We start from the raw sequence: 20,148 nt of genomic DNA, 5'->3' as shown, positions 1-20,148 counted from the left end.
AAAGGCACTTGCATTTCCATATTCAAAACTAAAATGACTAACGTTTGGCATTGAAGGATTTCAAAAATATTAAAAAAAAAATTCTGAAAAAATTTCAAGGGGTAGGCATGGAAAATTGTTTGAAAATTTACTAAATTAGCTGTAACTCTGTCGTTTTAAGGACTTTCGTGATGTCCTTTGGTACACAGATAGCTCTTATTGTATTATAATCGAATATGCAATAAAATCCTGGAATGTCCTTTAAGCAAGCGAGTTGCAAGGAATTTTCTGTTTAGAGACAATACGCCATAACTCGCGCATATCCTTGTTGATCCTGTCGGGACATGTGTCAAACGAAGCGCTTTAGTAAGCACTATCGACTGACCAAAGGACATTCAAATCGAACTGTGCGTTCTCCAGTTATACAGGAATTTTTGATTTTCAGCTATTTTTAGCGGTCCTGAGAAAGAAATTTTTCAAATACAGGAATTTTTGATTCTCATCAATGTTAAGCGGTGAAATTTGTCAAGTTTTGGATTTCTAGATGACATCTAAATTTGTTGAACCCAATTGATAGAGTTGGGCTTAGCAAACTTGTAGAACTTAGTACTTTTTAAGTGTGCAAAGATATAGCAAGGCTATGATTACATTTCAGATAGTAATTTTTACGAAGCTTTGATTTAAAATTTCTTTATCCCAAAAAAATAGATTGTTGCTTTGTCCAAAGTTATGACTGTACTTACTTCTTCAAGGATTATTGCATGTAAATAATTTTATTGAAAGTATTGGCCTCTCACCTCAATTCACATAAAATGCGACTAGGTCATGGCTAATTCACATTCTGTGTTGTATTTCAATGTTGTGCAAAATGTAATAAAAACTCGATTGTAAACTCAATTGTCAGACAAATAGGTACACATTTATTTACGTTTTAGCATTTTTTTTTGGTTTTTTGTGTTTTTTGTTTTGTTTTGTTTGTTGTAGTTCTCAAATACACGAACAAATAGAATTTCGTTTGCTTTCATCTTTCATTTTTTTTTCTTTTTTGTTTTGTTGGACAACCAAATTTGTTTTACAGCTGGACCTCTTCTGTCATTTGAATATTCCACAGTTTGAACATAAAATTTGTTGATTTTTGTTTTTGTATTTTGTTGTTTCTTTATTTTTTTTTGACTTTTTGTTTACCTTTGGGACATTTTGTCGACTATGCTAAAAAAAACACACACACGCACACACAAACACAAATTGTGGCAGCAGCAAAAGCAGCTCTTCCACATTTCATTATCATTATCATCGTTATTATTATTATTAATATGATCATTATAATAATATTTATTATAATCATCTTTCTCTCTCCTACGGTTTCGCTTTTGTTTTTGCTTTGCTTACTCTTATATGACTAATTTACCAATTTCGCTCTCTGTGTGTATAAATTAATTTAATGTTTTTTTTTTCATCTTTGTGTGTGTTTGTGTGGTGTTTATACTACTATACAATATACATATATATATATATATATGTTTTTTCGGCATTTTGTTGTTTTTTGCTCTGATTTGCTTTGCATAAAAAAATAAAACTACTTAAAAATTATGCAAAAATAATTATGACCTAAAAAAAAGAACCACATGCACGTAAAAAATTTACAATTTTTGTTTCGTTTTCTTTAATTTTTTTTGCTAATTATAAATTATAGTATGTATATATTTTGTTTTGTTTTCTTTTCTGTTTTTTGTTTTGTTTACAAACTAGTGACGACATATATTTATAGATATATGTATATATATATTTATACAATTTTAGTTTGATGTTTTAAAAAGTATAGTTTAGTTTTTAGTTGGTTTCAGTTACTGTATCGATTGGTGTTGTTGTTGTGTGTTTGTTTGTTTGACGACCAGACTTAAATGACTAAGAAAACATTGCTGTTTCAAAATAAGGTACAATGATATTGTATATATATAGTTTGACATATAAAAAACATACAATAGTTATCTACACATACACGCATAGTATTTTATTTATTTAGTTTCATTTCATTTTCTTTTTTTACTTTTGAGTTGGCGTTTTTTTGTCTTTCGTGTTTTGATTTTCCTTTTTTTTTGTTCTCAATTTGCCTTTTTTTGTTGATTGAAGCGACCAAGTAGCAGACGTAGAACTCTTCTTTACTTCCCTGTAAAGTATTTTGTAACTAATTTAACTATGTTTAGGTTGTATTGTTGCTATTTTTTGTTGTATGTGGTTGTTGCTGTATTTTATGAACTAATACTGAGATTCTGTTCAGCTTTATAGATGTGTCTCAGGCCCCCCCTCCGCATCTGTACTTAATATTGAAGGTTGTTAAGTATTTAATTCTTTGATTGCTGTTTGGTTAGTGAACTGTATTTTGTTTGACCCTCCTTCCCTCCTTCCCTCCTCTTCATCATCTTCTTTCTCTAAGTAACTTTGCCCCTGCACCCCAAGAAATGGACTAAAAGTAAATTGTACTGATTTGCTTTGCTTTTGCTTTCGTTTTCTTTTTCTACAATGGAATTTCGTTGCGTCTAGTTGTGTTTGCCATGTGCCAGGCGAGCGTTAAACCCGCTGCTCGCTGTGCCGTCATCCCCACTGCCACTCCCTGCTCCTGCTTTAGATCCACGCCCACTCTTGGCCACTTCTTGAGGCGCCACTGTCACTTGGGCTGAATACGCGCAGTGCGCTCCAACTCATTGAATTGCCCAAAGTAGAGAACCTCACTGATCAGCTTCTCGGCAATGATGCGCTGTGTGCGATCCATCGTCCGCAGCTTCATCGACACATTCGATCCCACAAAATCGCAATCGTCGCGACTCAAACTCTCCGCATACAACGCGGCGGCAGCTTGGACCGCTGAGCTGGCATCCTGAGCGGAGACGCTGCTCTTGATGTGGCCAGGACTCGCTGCGGACTCGGTTGCCTCATCGTTGTCCGCATCGCCATCCTCGGACATGCTTTCCCTCGACCTCATCAGCGAGCTCATCAACAGCTGACCGGCATTTGAGCTCAGTTTGCGCATATTCAGCGGCATCGCAGCGGCCGCCGCCAGTTGAGCGCTATTGCTGCGCGGGGGGAGGACAAAGCCACCGAAATTCACCTGCGCCTTGGCCTGGGCCACACGCAAATCCTGGGCCATGTCCAGCTGCAGACTGCGACTCTCCTCGCCCGCCGAACTGTACGAACGCTGCGAGTCCAGCGGCAACGGAGGCGGACCCGCTTGTTGTCCCGCTCCCACTCCCACTCCCGCTGCTGCGGAGGTGCCATGGAAGTAATCGACCAGCTCCTGCTTAATGTCCAGCTCATCGGCATGATGTCCATGGGGTGCATGATGATGATGCGGCAACTGTTCGTGCGCTTGCCGCGGAGTTGCAGCCCGAACGGAGACCGGACTCGTTTGCAGCAGATGCGAATGCAGATGATGATGCGGATGGGGATGCGAATGCGGATGTGGATGCGGATGCTGCTGCTTGTGCGCCTCGTGCATATTCGTTGTTGGTGTTGTCCTGCCGCCGCCATTGGGATTCGCATTCGTATTGGGTATGGGACTCGAGCCGCCTTCGCTGTGTGATCCCGAAGCAGCAGCTGCTGTCGGAACTTGCACCGTTTCTCCACCTGGTTCAACGGCCACGCCCACGTCTAAGCTGCCGCCTCCAGGGGCTGCAAGTCCCGACGGAGTGCGTCGCTCCACTTTGGCAGCCAATTGTCCGAGTGCTGCAGCGGTTGCTTCGTCCCTGTTGTTGTTGTCCTCGTTGTCCGAGGTGTCGATCGTCTTGTGCGGACTTGGCTGAAACTCGCTGCTGCTGCTTCCCCCTCCGCCCCCTCCTCCTCCTGGATAAGGCGTCGCTGATCCTCCGCCTCCTCCGTAGGATAATGGCACCCGCAGTTGCTGCTGCTGCTGGGAGTTGGACACGCCCCCTGCCCCGCTGCCTATGGGCGGTGAGTATTGGCCCGCCGTGTTCCAGTTGTCTAGCGTTTGTCCGCTCGCTATCAGCATGGGTATGTTGAGGGCCATCTACCAACAAAAAAAAGAGCGTAAGAAAGAGATTAGAAAAGAGCGAACGTGAACGCAAAGAGGCCGATAAAGAGCACATCGGAGTGATAAGGAATCTTGGCTTTATTGTCGTTTTGGCTTTGGGGTAAAACACACACACACACTCACACACAAACACACAGAAGTGAGCAAAGTTCGTTGATAGCTGTTCTCATCATAAAACGCACGATTCAGCATTATGACGCTTTTTATACCCGCTTACACTTTTGAAGGTAAAGGGGTATGACAAATTTGTGGCAGCGGGAAATATTTGTAGGAGACAGAGAAAAAACTTCTTAATTATATATATGGATATAATTCTCTGGCAGAATTTATCACTTGCAACACTTTTTATAGTGAATAAACTTAAACACAAATTAAAAATTATTCTTATGGTTCTGAACTAGCACTTAAAGTTAGAATTGATTTTAGGAACTATTTCTGTTTTCCTGTAAAATATATAAAATTCATTCACTTTTTGCTATTAAATATATAACTTCGTTTATTTTTTGGTTTGCTAACAAATTCTTTAATTATCTTAAAACAGATAAATAATAATCAAAATCATTACTAGCTCTAAATAAATTGCTAATCAAGAGATATAAGATTCATCTTTGCTCAACACGAAATAATGTTTTGGTATATGTTTTTTTATATCTACATATTTATATATACATTGACCAACACGAGTGCAAAACCATCCCAAATTAGATTAACTTTTTGGCGTTTAAATTATTGCTACAAAGTAAATTCGATATTGATCTAGAACAGCTGATGCAATATAGCAATAGTTGTCATCAGAATGAACTTTTAGTTATCAGATAGATAGAGCAACAACTCTATATAACTTAAGCATAACTTCTTATGTTGACCACGCGTATCAAGTCTTTATAAGAAGAGTTATTTAAATTTTTGTGTGCTACATGTATGAAATAATAGAAATTATTTCAGACAATTTTTGTGGAATAATATAATTAACTAAAGCGAAAATATTAGAGACGCAAATCTTTGTTCTTCGCATACTTCTTTTTGAATATTTTCTTAATTTTCTGCCTAAATTAACCTATATAACATAACCCCATAAAAACAACTGGAAGCAACTAACGTCCTTACACAATGTCATATTTAACAGCTCTGTTTTTAAAGCATTCGACGTTTCTGTTAAACAAAAATTCTTAACATACAACTGTAATGTGATCGTCGAAAACTCTTGTTAACAGACTAATAACATTAACATTACAGAGGTATGTTACGAAGTGTTTTTTAACAGAATCTGTCAATATTAAATTTTCAAGCAATGTATCTCACAGTTGAGCTATCTTACCTGTCTGTAATGTTGTGATAAGCAAGCTACAAACTCCCCCTTCTCCCATCAGTTTCCCTCTCTCTCTCTCACTCTCTCTCTTTCTAACTGACCTATCTCGAGTGCCCGCTATGATCGGTATCCATTCACACTCGACAGTATCTCATCCAAACGAACAGACGTCTTCAAAATGGCAATTAACCATTAAAAACCAGGTAAAATAATCAACAGCCATCACACTTAGGTGGAGTTGTCGTTGTTTTATAGTCTCGCACTCTTCCGCGTTCTCTTTCTTATCGAAGCCTCCATATGAAGAGTCACCCTGACACAATCAGAAGAGCTAACACAAAATTCACCAGCTCACAATGAGCCAGCCCAAAGAGAACTTAAGTACAATTCCATAAATTTATCAACTTTCTAGAATATGTACAAAAATGAATCTGCACAAAAATGCCAAGTTAAATATACATATGTTTCAATTAGATTGCTATCAGCCAATGAAAACAGAACGATAAGAGGTCAAAAAAAGTCGTTTAAACTTTAAAGAAACTTTAAACATTCGACTTCATTAGTTGTTCTTTGGGAAACCCAAATATCATCTAATCATCATGCTATGTCAAAATGCAATATAAGAAAAAAATATTCCAAGATGAAGAATAAAATCATGACTCAAGGGGAAAGTTTGGAAAATCAGAATGTTTTCAGCAAATAATAATATGATAAAAATTGCTGAATATTTATTTTCAATCAATAATGCAAAAGTTGAAGTCACATCATAAAATAGAAAAAAATACAGCAAATAATAATAAAATAAAATAAAAAAACTATATTGAAAGTCGAAAAATTTAAATAATATAAATTAAAAAAAATATATAATTTGGAATATAAAGGGAAAAACAATCTGACTATCTGTAATTTGTTTAACGTATAAAAGACATAACGATTTTTAATTTTATTATTAAAGTAAATATATCAATTTATAACAAATTCAACATAAAAAACCAATCGCTCTTCGAATACAACAATAAAATATATGATTCATTTTTCTGCATGCAAACTCCATTACTAAAACGCATGCGGTAACCATGAGCGCAAGATGGCGCCACTAGTGCCGTTTATGGACAATGCAACGCGCACTTGTGCTGAATTTTACAGGTTAAGGAAAGCGCATGACGATTATAAATACATCTGCAGTTATTTGCATAAATATTGTATATACACATGTACTTTATCGCCTCTTACGCAAAATAAATTCAAAAATATTATCATAGATATTTTTATAACAATGCAAACAAGATACATATATACAAACATATGTACATACATATGTATGCGAAGTATGCCTATTAAAATTCTTGAGCCGGTCAATCGCTTCGCTTTTGTTATTGTTATTGATTTTGACTTGGGCGCGCACATGCATATTTATAATCATCATACCTAAATTTAATAAACAAATTTGACAAAAATGCCCGTTAATTCACATCACTCACACACACACCGTTCGTGTTCGACTTTTTTTTTTTTGTGCATGCCGAACAAATGACAAACACACGAGCACAAACGATCAAAACAAATTAGCAAAACCTCACTCACACTCTCACAATCACACTCCCTCAGACGCAAACACACACACACATGTGCACTGTTTATTGAGCATGCGCAAAGTACTGAGCTAAAGAGTCGCGCAAACAGAATGTGGAGAGTTCGAGTCTACAAGTGTTGGGAAAGATCAAATGTTATATTTAAACATATTTAGTACAGTTTTGGTTGTTGCTGTTGATATTGTTGTTGCTCCAGCTGTTGTTGCGATTCTATGATGCAAATTTGATGGCGCAGCGAAATCTTCGCCACTTTCGTTATAATGCATAACGTGTGCAGTTGCTATAGACAATACGATAAAAACCAAAACAAATAATATTCGATATATTATTGTGATTATTTGCACGACGCGACGACGACGACAACGCAAAACATATTGTCGAAAAAATGATAGCACAGCACAACAACGCAGTAAGTCGTTTGAGCAGAGCAGCGACAGCAGCAGCGGCGGCTAACTGACAGCATGCCGTCACTGTTTTGAGAGAAACAGCGACCGCACAAACAAAATACACACTCACACATGCTCACACATTTTGGAGAGTAGCCTGCCTGCGAGAGAGCTTCGCATTCGTGCAAAACAAAATAGCCGAAGAGAGTGCGGCACCGTTCAATGGTTCAAAGATTATAATTTCAAATTTCTTATTGGACTTGTGTGTGAAAAGTGTCAGTGTCATCAAAACATTACCTACAAGGCAAACGCAACGCAACGCAAAAAGAGAGATGGCAGCAGCGCAGTAGCCCATAAATATTAACAACCTACGACAATATGTTAATGCGCGCTGCTGCTCATCAACACGATCGACGCAAGCTCGCTCGCTCTCTCTCGCTTGCTCTCACATGACCGAGGCGAGTTCGTCGTTCGGCATGGCGCCTAGAACTTTCCACAATTCACAAAAACAACTGTCGAATGCTATTTGCTGTCTCTGCTGTTGTTGTTGTCGTTGCTGTTGTCGATTGCTGTTTTTAAATTTGCCTCCGCGTTTGGTTTGTTATTGTTATTGCTGCAGCTGCTTTTGCTGTGTTGTTTACGCATTTAGAGTAAGAGCGTGTTTGTATGTGCGTGTCGGTGTTATTATTTTGGTAGAGCTAATAAAAAACACATGTACACACACACACATGAACACACTTAAGCATGCAGGTTTGTCTGTCTACTACACTAACAAACGTACCCAGCGAGCCTCTCGCGATGAAATCACGCAAACACGAACTGTCAAACAAAGTCTATGTTGTGGCGACTATTTTAAAACTATCACAATATTAAGTATCGTTTACGCAAATTTCGTTTACTGGGTATTTATGAACATACATGCATACATAAGTACGTGCATAAAGCAAAACAGCATTCGTTGTTGCTGTCGCTGTCACACTCTCACTCAGACCAAGCTGACTGTTTCATGCTCCACATTATTCACTCTCTCTCCCACTCTCTCTTTACTTTTGCATGCACGCGTGTGCGTTTGTGTGTGTGTGTGACTGTGTGGGTTAGTGTGTGTGCAAGTAAAAAATGTAAACAAACTGATTATCATCCAATCCAATGAATAAACAACCAAGTGTGGCCCCATAGAATTGGCGCAACACGCAGATACCCTGCAATCACTGCAATCTCTTTTAGCTCTCTCCAAGTGATTACAGGGCATAAATTCACACACACACACTCACTCACACACACAGTTTTCCCCACACCACTTGCATTTTATTTATACTCCCCACGGCTGTCGCGAATTCTTCTCACGCAAGTGTTCAAGAAGTGTTGCGTTATTTTAGTTGAGCACACACAAAAGCACACACTTAAATTGATTAACTAACTAATGAAACTGCAGAAAACCGAAGCGAGTTAATTGACCCCAAAATTGCGGATCAATTCACATGTGCATAAAACTCAAAACATCTTCATTTTTCTCTACATTTTATATTTCATTTGGCAATATTTATTTTTGATTTTAACAATAACTTTGATATTTATTGATGTTTAAATGGTTGCGAATTTGAGTGTGCGAAAATAGCCTTCAGTTTGCGCATACGCATAGTAGGTCAAGTATTGGTTTGTTTTTTTTTTTTCACAAAAAAATTGCTGCATGAGAAAATAATTTATTTATTTATGTTTTTTCCTAAATGTTTTGCATCATATTTGTTTAATGTTAAACTTTTGTTGGTTTTACTTTTGTTTTTAACATGAAAAAACTATTTGTTTGTTTTCTTAAATGCTTCAAAGCATATTAGTTTAATGTTAAACTATTATTTATTTTAGGTTTACAATATGTTTTTTTTTTAATTGAATGCCATTTCATTGCAGTATCATATGAAATTTCAGGAGTATCTTATAGACGAGCACTCTCAACTGCTGCTTACTGACTTGTTTTGCGCTTCACAATTAGCTGGGGAAGTACCCGAAATTTAAAATGAACTTGTTTTGAACTGTTGTAGCCCACTTATTAATGGTGTGGAAAATAACTTTTTCCGTCTGCTTTGCGTATTTTATACAATTAAATTATGTGCATAAAAAATAACTCTAGTTTGTTATTGATTTAATTAATTGTGTAATGCAAATGTGAGTGTGTGGAGTGTTCAACTTAATTATTCGGTTGGTCCTCGTAAAAATCCCACCTCTTTTCAAATGCATTCATATCCTGTTTTGCTTTTCACACACACACCTCCCATAACGAAAATAGTTCAAATTCTTGCATAACTTTTGAAAACAGCTCACGCTCTTCTTTCTGCTTCTTTTTCCTGCTGTTCGTTTTGCTTCACCATGTGCAACTTTACACCACACCCCACTCCCAACTCCCCACACCTTACACTCTCCACTCCCCATACAATCCCATCAGCGAAGTCGAGCTTCCAGCCAAGCTGGCAACACTGCGCGCACAGCTAAACAACTTTGCAATGAATGAGTAAACAAAAACAAACGTCGACTTCGACGTCGCTGTTGCTGTCGCCGTCGCTGCTTCTGCTGTTGGCTGCAGTCGCCTGCATTATTTGCTGCTACTTTGACTGCTGCTTATTTCCCTTGCACTTTTCGTTCCCACCTCGCTTCGCTTCGCCTCGCCGCAGGGGAGCCACAGTCAGAGTCAAGCATTTTATAAAAGCGCATGCGAGAGAAAACAAAACCACGCGAATTACAAACACAGCAAATGCAACAACGATAACAGCCGCAGCAGCAAAAATAACAACAACAGTTGCTACTGCTCCAACTGCAACAACAATAGGAAACGCATTTTATAAACACAAACAAACTGAAAGGAGTTGGAAGGGGAGCTGGAATATGAAATGAGTGTAAGCGGGACGGGCAGAGAAACAGAAGCAGAAAACAGCGCACACAACAGAGGGACAGGGCAAAGCAGAGCAACGGTATTAAAACGCAGTCAACGCGTGTGGCGGCGGCGGCGACGACGACGACGCCAACGTCGCTGTCGCTGCCTGGCCTAACCACAACATTGCGGGACGCAAGCGAGCGCCAGCGTAAAAACAAGCAAGGCAGGCAGACGTTATTGTTGTTGTTTGCTGTCTTGGAGAAAATGCCGCAGCAAAACAATTGTAAAATATGAGCAAAAATACAATACACATACACACGTGTTTACACACTCGCACACACACAACAATATGGGGAGGAGAAGGCGTGAGCGTGGGCGTCGTCGACGCCGCTGCCTGCACACGCAAATAATAATGACGCAAAAACAAAAACACGAGACCAAGGAGAAAAACAGCAAAAAGTGCAAGCAAATAAAGTGCGAGAGGTGGAACGATATGGAGGGAGTAAAAGGGGGAAGTACTGCAAAAGGTAAATGGAATTTCAACTTGGCAAAATAGTAAAATGTTCGATGCCACAACAAGAAGAAGCAGAAGACAACCTGACCGAACTTGCACAAACAAGTCGTACGCATCGCCCACATTTCCCTTTTCCCCCCATCCAACCACCCTACGTCTGCCACCTACTCATAACGAAGTGTTATATTATAATATTTATTTTCTGAAAACAACAGAAGAGCAAATGAATACAGCAACAACAACAACCACAACGAAAACTGCTGCTTGCCATTTTGTTTTGATAAGTCTGACAAACAGTCAGAGCATCAACAACAACAACAATGGTACAGAACAAGTGAAAACTACAGTGCCAAAGTAAAAACAAAAGCAAACAACAACAGCAAGTAAGACAGCTATTGTCGCACAACTCTGAAATACCCGCTACGAAGTTTTGGAGAATTATTGTGACCAAAGTCTAGTAAATTAATGACACATTATGGCTTATCACGAATATTTTGAATATAAAACTATATTTCAATAATGTCTATTATGATCTTTATCATCTGTATCTACTTTATGCTCAACTCAAACTACCTTTTTACCCGGGTATAGCAACGAAAACATACGCCAAACGAATCACACAATCACTAGACATACGCAGACATACACACTCACAAAAGCAGGAGGGACGATGAGCTTGTGGTAGGGAGGAAGTGGGAGGCAGGGAGGTTGAGTTAGATGAGGCCACTGGGCAACCATATTACAGCAACAACGCTGGCAAGTGCTACGCGCATTTCGCCGTGCAAAACAAACATTTCATCACACACAAAAACAGAGCATGTGAGCGAACAAGAGACAACGACGACAGCGACAACGACAACGAAATATCAGACAGCGCTCTCTCGCTCTCGCAAAGCTTTGCTCGTTTGTCTGGCGCGACAAAGCAAATACATAAAACAACACAACACAAAAAAAAACCAACTCGCCACACACTTGCATATTTACATATGCACACACGTACATACAAACACGCTCAAGTAACTCAGGCCAATGCCTCACGCATACAACGACGGAATTCTAAGAAAAATTTATGCGTAAAAATTTTAATTCTGTTTTGATCGTCGTCGCAAAACAAAAACAACAGACACACGAAGCATGAGTAGTCTTCGCACTCTCTCTCTGTCTCTCTTTCGAGGCGACTGCCGATTGCATGCACGACTGTGATGGCGAAAATGCTGTTCGTTTAGCTCGCTCGCACAATCGGCAAGACAAAAACAGCAAGTCACTTGCGCACATGGCGGTCCGTTTGGCGCTCTCTCACTTGTCGCTCACTTACTCTCTATACATCTCTCTCAATTTCAAACACAGTTAACTTAACGGCGTTTGATTCTTCCAAGTGTGTGTGTGAGTTAAAAAATCAAAGTTCTGATTGATAGGATTTAACACCTGTCCAATTTCTGAGAAATAGTTTATTACATTAAATACACGCGCTATGCTCTGGCATTAACAAGTGTAAAATGTGTAATAAAGTTTGTACGTCATCAAGACTGCTTAAATATGCACATTCATACAGTTTGTTTTTTTGTTTTAAATTTATGACATTCACAAACGCACTTATCAAAATGCTATCAGAAACCCTTTTCGCTTTGCAATTAGTTGATGAAATCGTATTAGCGATTTCCTCATTCAACAAATAATAATAAGTACACTACTACAACTACAACTAAAAGCATGCGCTGAACTGCTTGCCAACACAAGTGTAAACAATGCAAGCAGTGCATTTTGCTGCTGTCTTTAACACTAACAGCAATAGAATCAAATTGACTTGAAATGTGGTAGTTTTTTGTTAATTTACAAAATGCAACATTTGTTTGTAAATCTGTTATTTTAATTGTATATTTGTATTTAATTTTTCAATTTTTATAGTTTCTCTACAAAAATTCCAATGAAATATTCAGGAGTTAAAAGTCTTAGTCAAAAATTAAATCTTTGTGAAATCTCCAAGACTTCTTTTGTTTTTCATCAACTACAAATATGTTTTTCTGTACTTCTACATTTTTGTATTACTCTACATGCTCATCAATCATCAAAAAGCGATCAATATGTTCAAGTGCTTAGAATCCTTCTAGAAAGAGTTGAATTAACATTTATCTATCGAATTGAGTAGAATTTTCTGTGGTATCTTATCTGAATGAGAAATCAAAAAACGTCACCAGGTGCAGCAGTTAGAAAAGGAATTTGAGAATCATTTAGACATAAGTGTGCTTAAAGATATTATTTGGTGACCTGGTCAAAAAAGGGCTATAAAAATAAACCGATGTTATCTTGATATATGGAAGTGTACAAAACTTAAATAATTTTGCGGTATTTAACATAAAAAATAAATGTCAATTTAAGTACATCTAAGTTGATAACTTTTTCTAATTAAATGATTTTTTCTGTTGCTAATCGAAGATAATATTTTGTGACCTTGTCAAAAAGAAATTGAATAACATATGAATGAAATATTTGCAAGTTACTTGTATTCATTTCATTTGAAAATATACATATTTTAAGAAACATAAATATAATTATTTTTTTTAAAACCGAAAAGATTGGCAATTTTCTTTACAATCTAGAATAAAACAATCTTAAAATCTTAAAATGCAAATTTTGCATGCAAATATTGATTCAACCCAAAAATCTTTTTTCAAGATTGTTTTTTTTTGGAAGATCGAAAATTTTAAATCAAGATTTTTTCAATATAGTTTTTTTTTCTATTTATTTTGTTCTTTATTGAGTTTGAATTCGGATTGTACTATGAAAATATTATACTCGAATAGGCAATGTAAGGTGTGCAAAATGAAAATTTTGCATAATAATCTTGGTTTATGTTTGCTTCATTGTTTTCATTCATTTTTATAAAACCGAAAATCTTAAATCAAGGTTTTTTTAATATAGATTTGTTTTTTCTCTGTGTAGCTTATATAATTTTAACTTCAACTATAAATGTATTTATTTTGTACTTTAATGAATGTGATTTTGGATTGTATTATGAAAATATTATACTCGAGTAGGCAATTTAAGGCGTGTAATTTTCAACCCCATTGGTCAGCAAGGGGTTAATAGGTTTGTGTGTGTTCGCTAGTCAAAGCAGTCGTTGACAATCGTCTCTGTTCACGTTGTGTTGTTGTTGTTGTCATACTTGTGTTTGTCAACGTCTTTGTCTTTCTCGCTCTCGCACTCTCTCTTGCTCTGGCTCTGTGATTACGCATACGTTTTATTTATTCGTCGATTACTCACCGCTCCAAAATATTTGAGCTCTTTGGTCTTGATGCGTCTGTGGTGCTGCGATGCGGGCGTTGTTCCTCCAGTTGTACTCAAACCAGGACCTCCTCCGCCTCCCCCCTCCGCCACCTGCGATGCCACCTGGGGCGCCACCGTTCGCTGCCGCTGCAATCGTGCTGCTCTCGTAGGCAGCGGCGGCAACGGCAGCAGCGGCAAGGCCATTGAGACCATTGTGGCTGACCGATGATGATGTGGCGGATGAGGTGATGGAGGAATTGGCAACGGCACCGCTGTTGGGTAAACCACTCAAACTGCCGCCGCCGGCTTCCATGAAGTCGAAGCGCTTGAACGCATACCACTTGGACGGATTGGGCTGAATGCCCTGATAGATTTTCACAAACATCTTGTGCTTCTCGCGTCTGTATTGCGTGAGCAGGACATTCATTTTGCGCTCCACTTCCGCTTTGCTGCAGCCAAAGCGATCCGCGATCTCGGACCAAGCCCGAAATCGACACAATTTATCCTTGTACTTGGGATCGGCACGATTCCAGAGCTCTGTGTGGCACCGATACTGTTCAATGAGCTCCAACGCATCATCATTAGTCCATTCCATGTTTTTTGGTGAACTGTCGCCTCCTCCCCCTCCGCTTCCGCTTCCCCCTCCGCTGCCGGACGTCGCCGCCGCCGCTGCCTGGCTGGAGGAATAACTGGGCAGTGGAATAATGTGTTGATGATGTGGCTCCTGATGATACGGATGATGATGATGACGATGAATATGATGTTGGCTGGCTGCTGCGGCTGCGGCTACAACGTTCTCTGTATTGTAGTTCATTGGCTAATTAACTCTTAACTTTTGCTTAACTTTTCTTGTCTCTTGCTCTCTCTGTGCTCTTTAATATTTCTTAGTTTTTTTTGTAGATTTCAAGGAATGTCCTGCGAAATGCATTCAATCAGCATCTTTTCATTTGATCCTTGGTAATTTACGCTGCACTGTAAGTAGAAAATAATAAACATCCATATTAGTTAATTATTATTACCTCATTTGTTTACTAAACAGATTCGCAAGTTAATTTTACTATTTCATTTATTTACTAGATATTATTAAAGATTTCCCTCTCTCTCTCTCTGCTCTCTGAGACTTGCTAATTGCTTTACGTGTTTGATTTGGCATATCGGTGATAAATACGATTGTTTGGATTTCCCAATTTCAATTCAAGATTACAAACTGTTTAGTGTTATAAATCAACCAACTAACTTTTATTGCGCGTTCATTTAATGTTTTCGTTATTTCCCGAACTATTTGGGGTAAAAGTTTATCAACACAAACTTTTGAACTGAGCAAACTTTTGTCGTGCATAGAAACAAACCACAAAAAATTATGTGTTTCTTAACGTATTTTATAAACCATATCTTTTAATAGGTAAATTCCCAATTATCATGGAAATTTCCCACAAACATTGCGTCAAATCCAAGAAACTTTCAATATTCAAAGTTCAAGTTTAGTATTAAGCAATTTGTATGTTAATCATTAAAAATAAAAGATTTAAAATTGTGATTCGCATGTGTGTCAAACATATTTACTTTCCTTAAAGTGCTAAAGTTAGTCTCACCAAAAAAAAAAACGCTTGATCAGAGTGACAAGCACATTTTTTGATGGGACAAAAGACGTTGACTTTAGTTTCTATGCACAAATGTTGTTGGTCTACTTAAAGTATTTCTCTATTTTACATTACACCTTTTACTTTATGCTTTTTTGCCAAGCGAAATAGATGAGACCTCCAGCACTTGTTAATTAAAATAAAGCCAAACTACTCAACACAATGTAATTGAAGTTATTTTCGCAAGCTCTATCTAAATTATCAAGATTAGAAATATGTGCCTTTAAATTTCACAATAATTTTATTAGTTAAATAAGGAAAATATTCACGAATGTTCTGCGATAAAGATTTCACATGAAATAGAAATGTTAAAAAAAATAACAATTAATTGAATTACAAAAAAAAAAAAATCTATTTTTAAATTGGATAAATAAGGGAATTTCCCATAAAGGTTAATTAATGAAATAGGCAAAAACATTAAGTATTGTTTTTGTGTGCAATTATAAATTAAAAGAAATCTCTTTTATTTTAAATGAAAAATAAAATCAAAAATTTGAAAAAGATAGTTTTTAAATGAAACATTAATAGAACCATTTTTAATTTGCTTTATCGTTAAAGGAAACGTGTAAAGCGAAATGAACAAATGTTTGAGGCAACTCGAATGCTGATTATCGCGCATACGTAGCGTTGGCCAACGAACGCAGCGAACCTGTCGGAAAATGTGCGCGTTTTGCAAATGACGAGGCGCTTTTCTTTTGGCATTAAATTCACTTTGAATATTCACCGAGCTTGCTACACAGACGCTCTAAGAAAAAGACGCGTATGTGTGTGTGTGTGTGTGACAAAATGTCACAAGTCACACACAGTCACAAGTCGCAGCAAGCAGCAAGCAGGGGAGAAATGCTAACAACATCCATCGATAACAAAACACACAGTGCGCCATTCACAATAGACGGAAGCTATTTCGCACACTCACACACATACACACACGCGCACAGTGTGATTCACTAATACCCGCACACACACACACACACACGGAGAGAGAGCCAGGGACACGTGCGCACTCATTCGCACTCGAAACTGCGCGACAAGCTTCAATACCGAAAGCATGCATGTGTATGTGTGTGTGCGTGTGTGTGACGTACGCATTGGGCATCTCGCTTTTACATCAATCTTTGTCGCCCGATTTGCTTCCTGGTCAAAGTGTATGTGTCTGTGTGCTTTACATATATTTTATATGTGTAACATGTTCATTTCTACAACGTTTGGCACATATTGCAATTATTAAACTTTTTTGTTCGTTTTTGTTTTAGTTGTTTCTTTGTTTAGAGCATTTTGCGCAGAAAGCAAAAATGTTGCTGCGCAATCAGCTGGATGAATCACAACGGTAAACAAAATCACACACACACACACACACAAACACACGCTGGATTTTTCTTGCGTTTTCATGTTTAATTAGTTTAACTTGAAATTTGTTTCTAGCTATTTTAAGCTTTTAATTTTTGTGTTTTGTTTTTTTTTTTGTTATGCTTGAAATGCGTTCAATATGTTTGCATAATAATAAATTAGAAATTGTTTATGTGGCCTGATCAATTTATTGTTGTTTGTAGCACAGTTTTGTGCGATTTACTGGGAATTTTGCGGTCACGTTGTTTTTGTTTTTGTTGTTTTCTTCTTTTTTGAGTTGTGGGTTTTTCACAAAAAATCATTTGCATGTGGATGGATTTCTTGATAAAAATAAAAAGCTTGCTGGGCTTTTTTTTTTTATAGATCACAAACTTGTTTGAATTACGGTGTAAACTAAAGTTACTCATATCAATTAGATTGAAATTTTTTAATCACACATTTCAATTGAATTACTTTGTATTTGGTTTTTGTTTTTAATGAAATTTATATTTATGTTTTCTTTAATTTAACCTTTTGGCTTTTTTTTTTGTTAGCCTTCTATTGCTGTTATTTTCGAAACGCAAAAAGTAAACATAAAAAATCAGATCAGAAACTTAAAAATAAATTTCAAGGCGCGTAAAAAAAACGCAAACGCACAATTAGCAAGACAGAGAGAGAGAGAGAGAGAGAGAGAGAGAGAGAGAGAGAGATAGAACGAGATAGAGAGCGAAATATATTGTTTTTAAATAACTCATACTTTTTTTTCGCTTTCGTTGTTTTTACAGCATTTAATTCACATTTCTTGTATTCCACATTCGAAATATGACGATGATGATGTTGATAATTATTATTATTGAAGCCGTTTTCGTTTCTCCTTGTACATGATGTTTGTGTTTGAATTTTGTATTTGTATTTGTATTTGTTTTTCCTTTATTTGTTTAGCAAACACAACAACAGTGGGCTGCTGCTGTTTATCGCATCTTCACTTCGCACTCCACCCCGCGCACACTAATACACTCACGCACACACACACACACACGGAACACTTGCTTTTTGCCAGAACAAACGAAACGAACGAAATGAAGCGAACTCAACTTTCTTCTGCGCGCCCAAAAAATATTTTCGTACGCGTTGCGTTGCGTTGCTTTGCTTTGCGATGCGATGCGCTCTCGAACAACGTCTGCTAACGTCTGTGCGTCGCCTTTTCCCGACAAACACTGACAAACTTATTGAAATCGATTTGTAACGAACCCACAAAACGACGCGCGTCGCCAGCACAGCGACTGAGACTCAACTGAGACGTAGACGTAGACGGAGACAGAGACAGAGACTGCGACGCGTCGCAAGGCGAGGCGAGGCGACGACGCTTCGTTGGCCGGGCTGCGTATTGAAATGAAATTTCTCGTTGGACGTTTGAATGAAATGAGCACAACGCACCAACACAACTACACATGCACACAGGCAGCGCTGCGCGGTTTGCGGCGCTGTTGACGTCAGCGACGGCAGAGCAGCCACGTTCGGTAAACAGTTGTTTCGTGGAAAAACAAGCCGAACATCATAATGAAGTTGCTGTTGTGAAATTGTACGGTGCTTTGTCATGCTTAAAACACAACAACAACAACAATAACAGCAATAACAACAGCAACACAGCGGACGATCTGAGTACGCGCCAAAACACAAAATCGAGGGCTGCTACAAACATTTGTGAGTTTGAAAATTTACAAAATGTTATGTACAATTATTTATGTGTATAATCTATTAATAAATTATCCAACATTTTAGCATTAAATATAATAAATATATATATTTATTTATTTGTTTACTATTATATTTCTGGTTTATTTATTTTTAATTTAATACTTATAATATATGCAAAAGTAATAGTAATGACAATCATAATAATTATTTTAATAAAAATATAAGTAATAAACGGAACAAAATAAATCGAAAATACAAATATTTGTCTGATTTGCACTCTTTCACATCAAGGTCGCTTTTCGTATATATTTCGTGCAGCCCTCGCACGAAGGCAAGTTGCTCTTCACCAACACATGCGCAGCGAGTCAAACAAACAAATAAAATGTGAAGCAGAAATGGCAAAAAATTAAACAAACAAGTAGACAGGAGCGGTTCAGGTTTGAATCCAGTTGCTAGGGCAGCGGGTGACGACGTTGGACGGGGGCCGCTGCTGAGGAGTTGAACGAACGCCTGAAGAATAACACACTTCAAAAAAAGGCGCTGAGCGCCAAAATAAAACAACAAAACATATGAAACAGAAATATATTTTCTACTACGTCGTAGTAAAATTTTAGAAAGGTTTTTTTTTTTTTGATTGTGTAGAATTTCGCCTCAATATGCCATTTGCTGTAGTTATTTGTTTTTGTTTAGTTTTGTTTGCTCGTTAACTGAGTGGATGGCTGGGCTGAGCAACAGAGGGGCCCATGGGAGGGGGCGGCATGTGGTGTGGTTAGTGTACGCGAGGGGGGTTGGGGGGAACAGTGCCAGGCAGGTGCTGCGCTGCTATCGCCCCATTCAGTTGCTCTTTCGCTCTCACTCACACTCAAGCATGGCGGGCCCCGTTGTTTACCGCAGCCCCCCTCCCTTCATGCCATTTGCTTGTTTGTTTGTTTTGCGTGCCGTGTTTTATTGTTTATGGTTGTAGTTGTAGTCGTATTTGTAGTTGTTGCTGTTGCTTGGTGCGTAGTTTTTACGTTCGTCATCGTTGGTTTGGTATTTCCGTCTTCAGCTAAAGGCTGACGTTGACTGCTGCGCTGATACACATAGAAACTGGCAAGTGTATGCATGATACACACACACATGCATATGCATACGTGCATGTGTGTGTTTATGTGTTTGTAGTTCGCCTTGAGCAGCGTCGTCGTCGTCGTCATAGACTTTCTGCAGTTGTTCAATTTTCTGCTATGCAAACAACAATGCATTTGTGTGCGTGCGTACACACACACAAGCATACATACATACATATGCATACATGTAGCTGTAATTCTTATTTGCTAGCATTGTGCTATTGCAGCAGCTGTTTTGTTTTTGTAGCCAACAGCGCTGCTCGCGGTTGCTGCTTTTGTTGTTCTTGCTTGCCGTTGTCAAAGTGCATTGCGTTTTCATGCTGTGCGTGGGGGGCGTCGACAATAGTATTGCTGTCTCTGTTTTGCTCGTTGTTTTTGTTGTTTGTTATCTTGCAATCTCTCGTGCGCAAACTCTCACGTGTCGCTAGA

General features: G+C 38.0%; 1 protein-coding gene across 2 annotated transcripts; it reads right to left on the bottom strand.

Annotated features, from left to right (window-relative positions):
• Window positions 1-1,347: 1,347 nt before the first annotated feature.
• Window positions 1,348-18,269, bottom strand: LOC133834967 (histone-lysine N-methyltransferase Suv4-20). 2 transcript variants are annotated; one of them, XM_062264771.1, is made up of 4 exons: window positions 17,667-18,269; window positions 14,058-14,916; window positions 13,947-14,011; window positions 1,348-4,000 (listed from the first exon to the last, which is right to left on the bottom strand). In XM_062264771.1, the coding sequence occupies exons 2-4, from the start codon at window positions 14,761-14,763 to the stop codon at window positions 2,645-2,647; spliced, it is 2,127 nt and encodes a 708-aa protein (XP_062120755.1). In that variant the 5' UTR covers window positions 14,764-14,916; window positions 17,667-18,269; the 3' UTR covers window positions 1,348-2,644. The 2 variants fall into 2 exon arrangements, with proteins under 2 accessions (XP_062120755.1, XP_062120753.1); XM_062264769.1 differs by lacking the exons at window positions 13,947-14,011; window positions 14,058-14,916; window positions 17,667-18,269 and adding an exon at window positions 7,081-7,292.
• Between the last annotated feature and the right edge of the window lie 1,879 nt (window positions 18,270-20,148).

This window comes from Drosophila sulfurigaster, chromosome 2L, assembly GCF_023558435.1.
Source record: "Drosophila sulfurigaster albostrigata strain 15112-1811.04 chromosome 2L, ASM2355843v2, whole genome shotgun sequence".
NCBI classification, from domain to species: Eukaryota; Metazoa; Arthropoda; class Insecta; order Diptera; family Drosophilidae; genus Drosophila; species Drosophila sulfurigaster.
The sequence above is the reverse complement of the archived record's forward strand: the minus strand, read 5'-3'. Positions and strand labels throughout refer to the sequence as shown.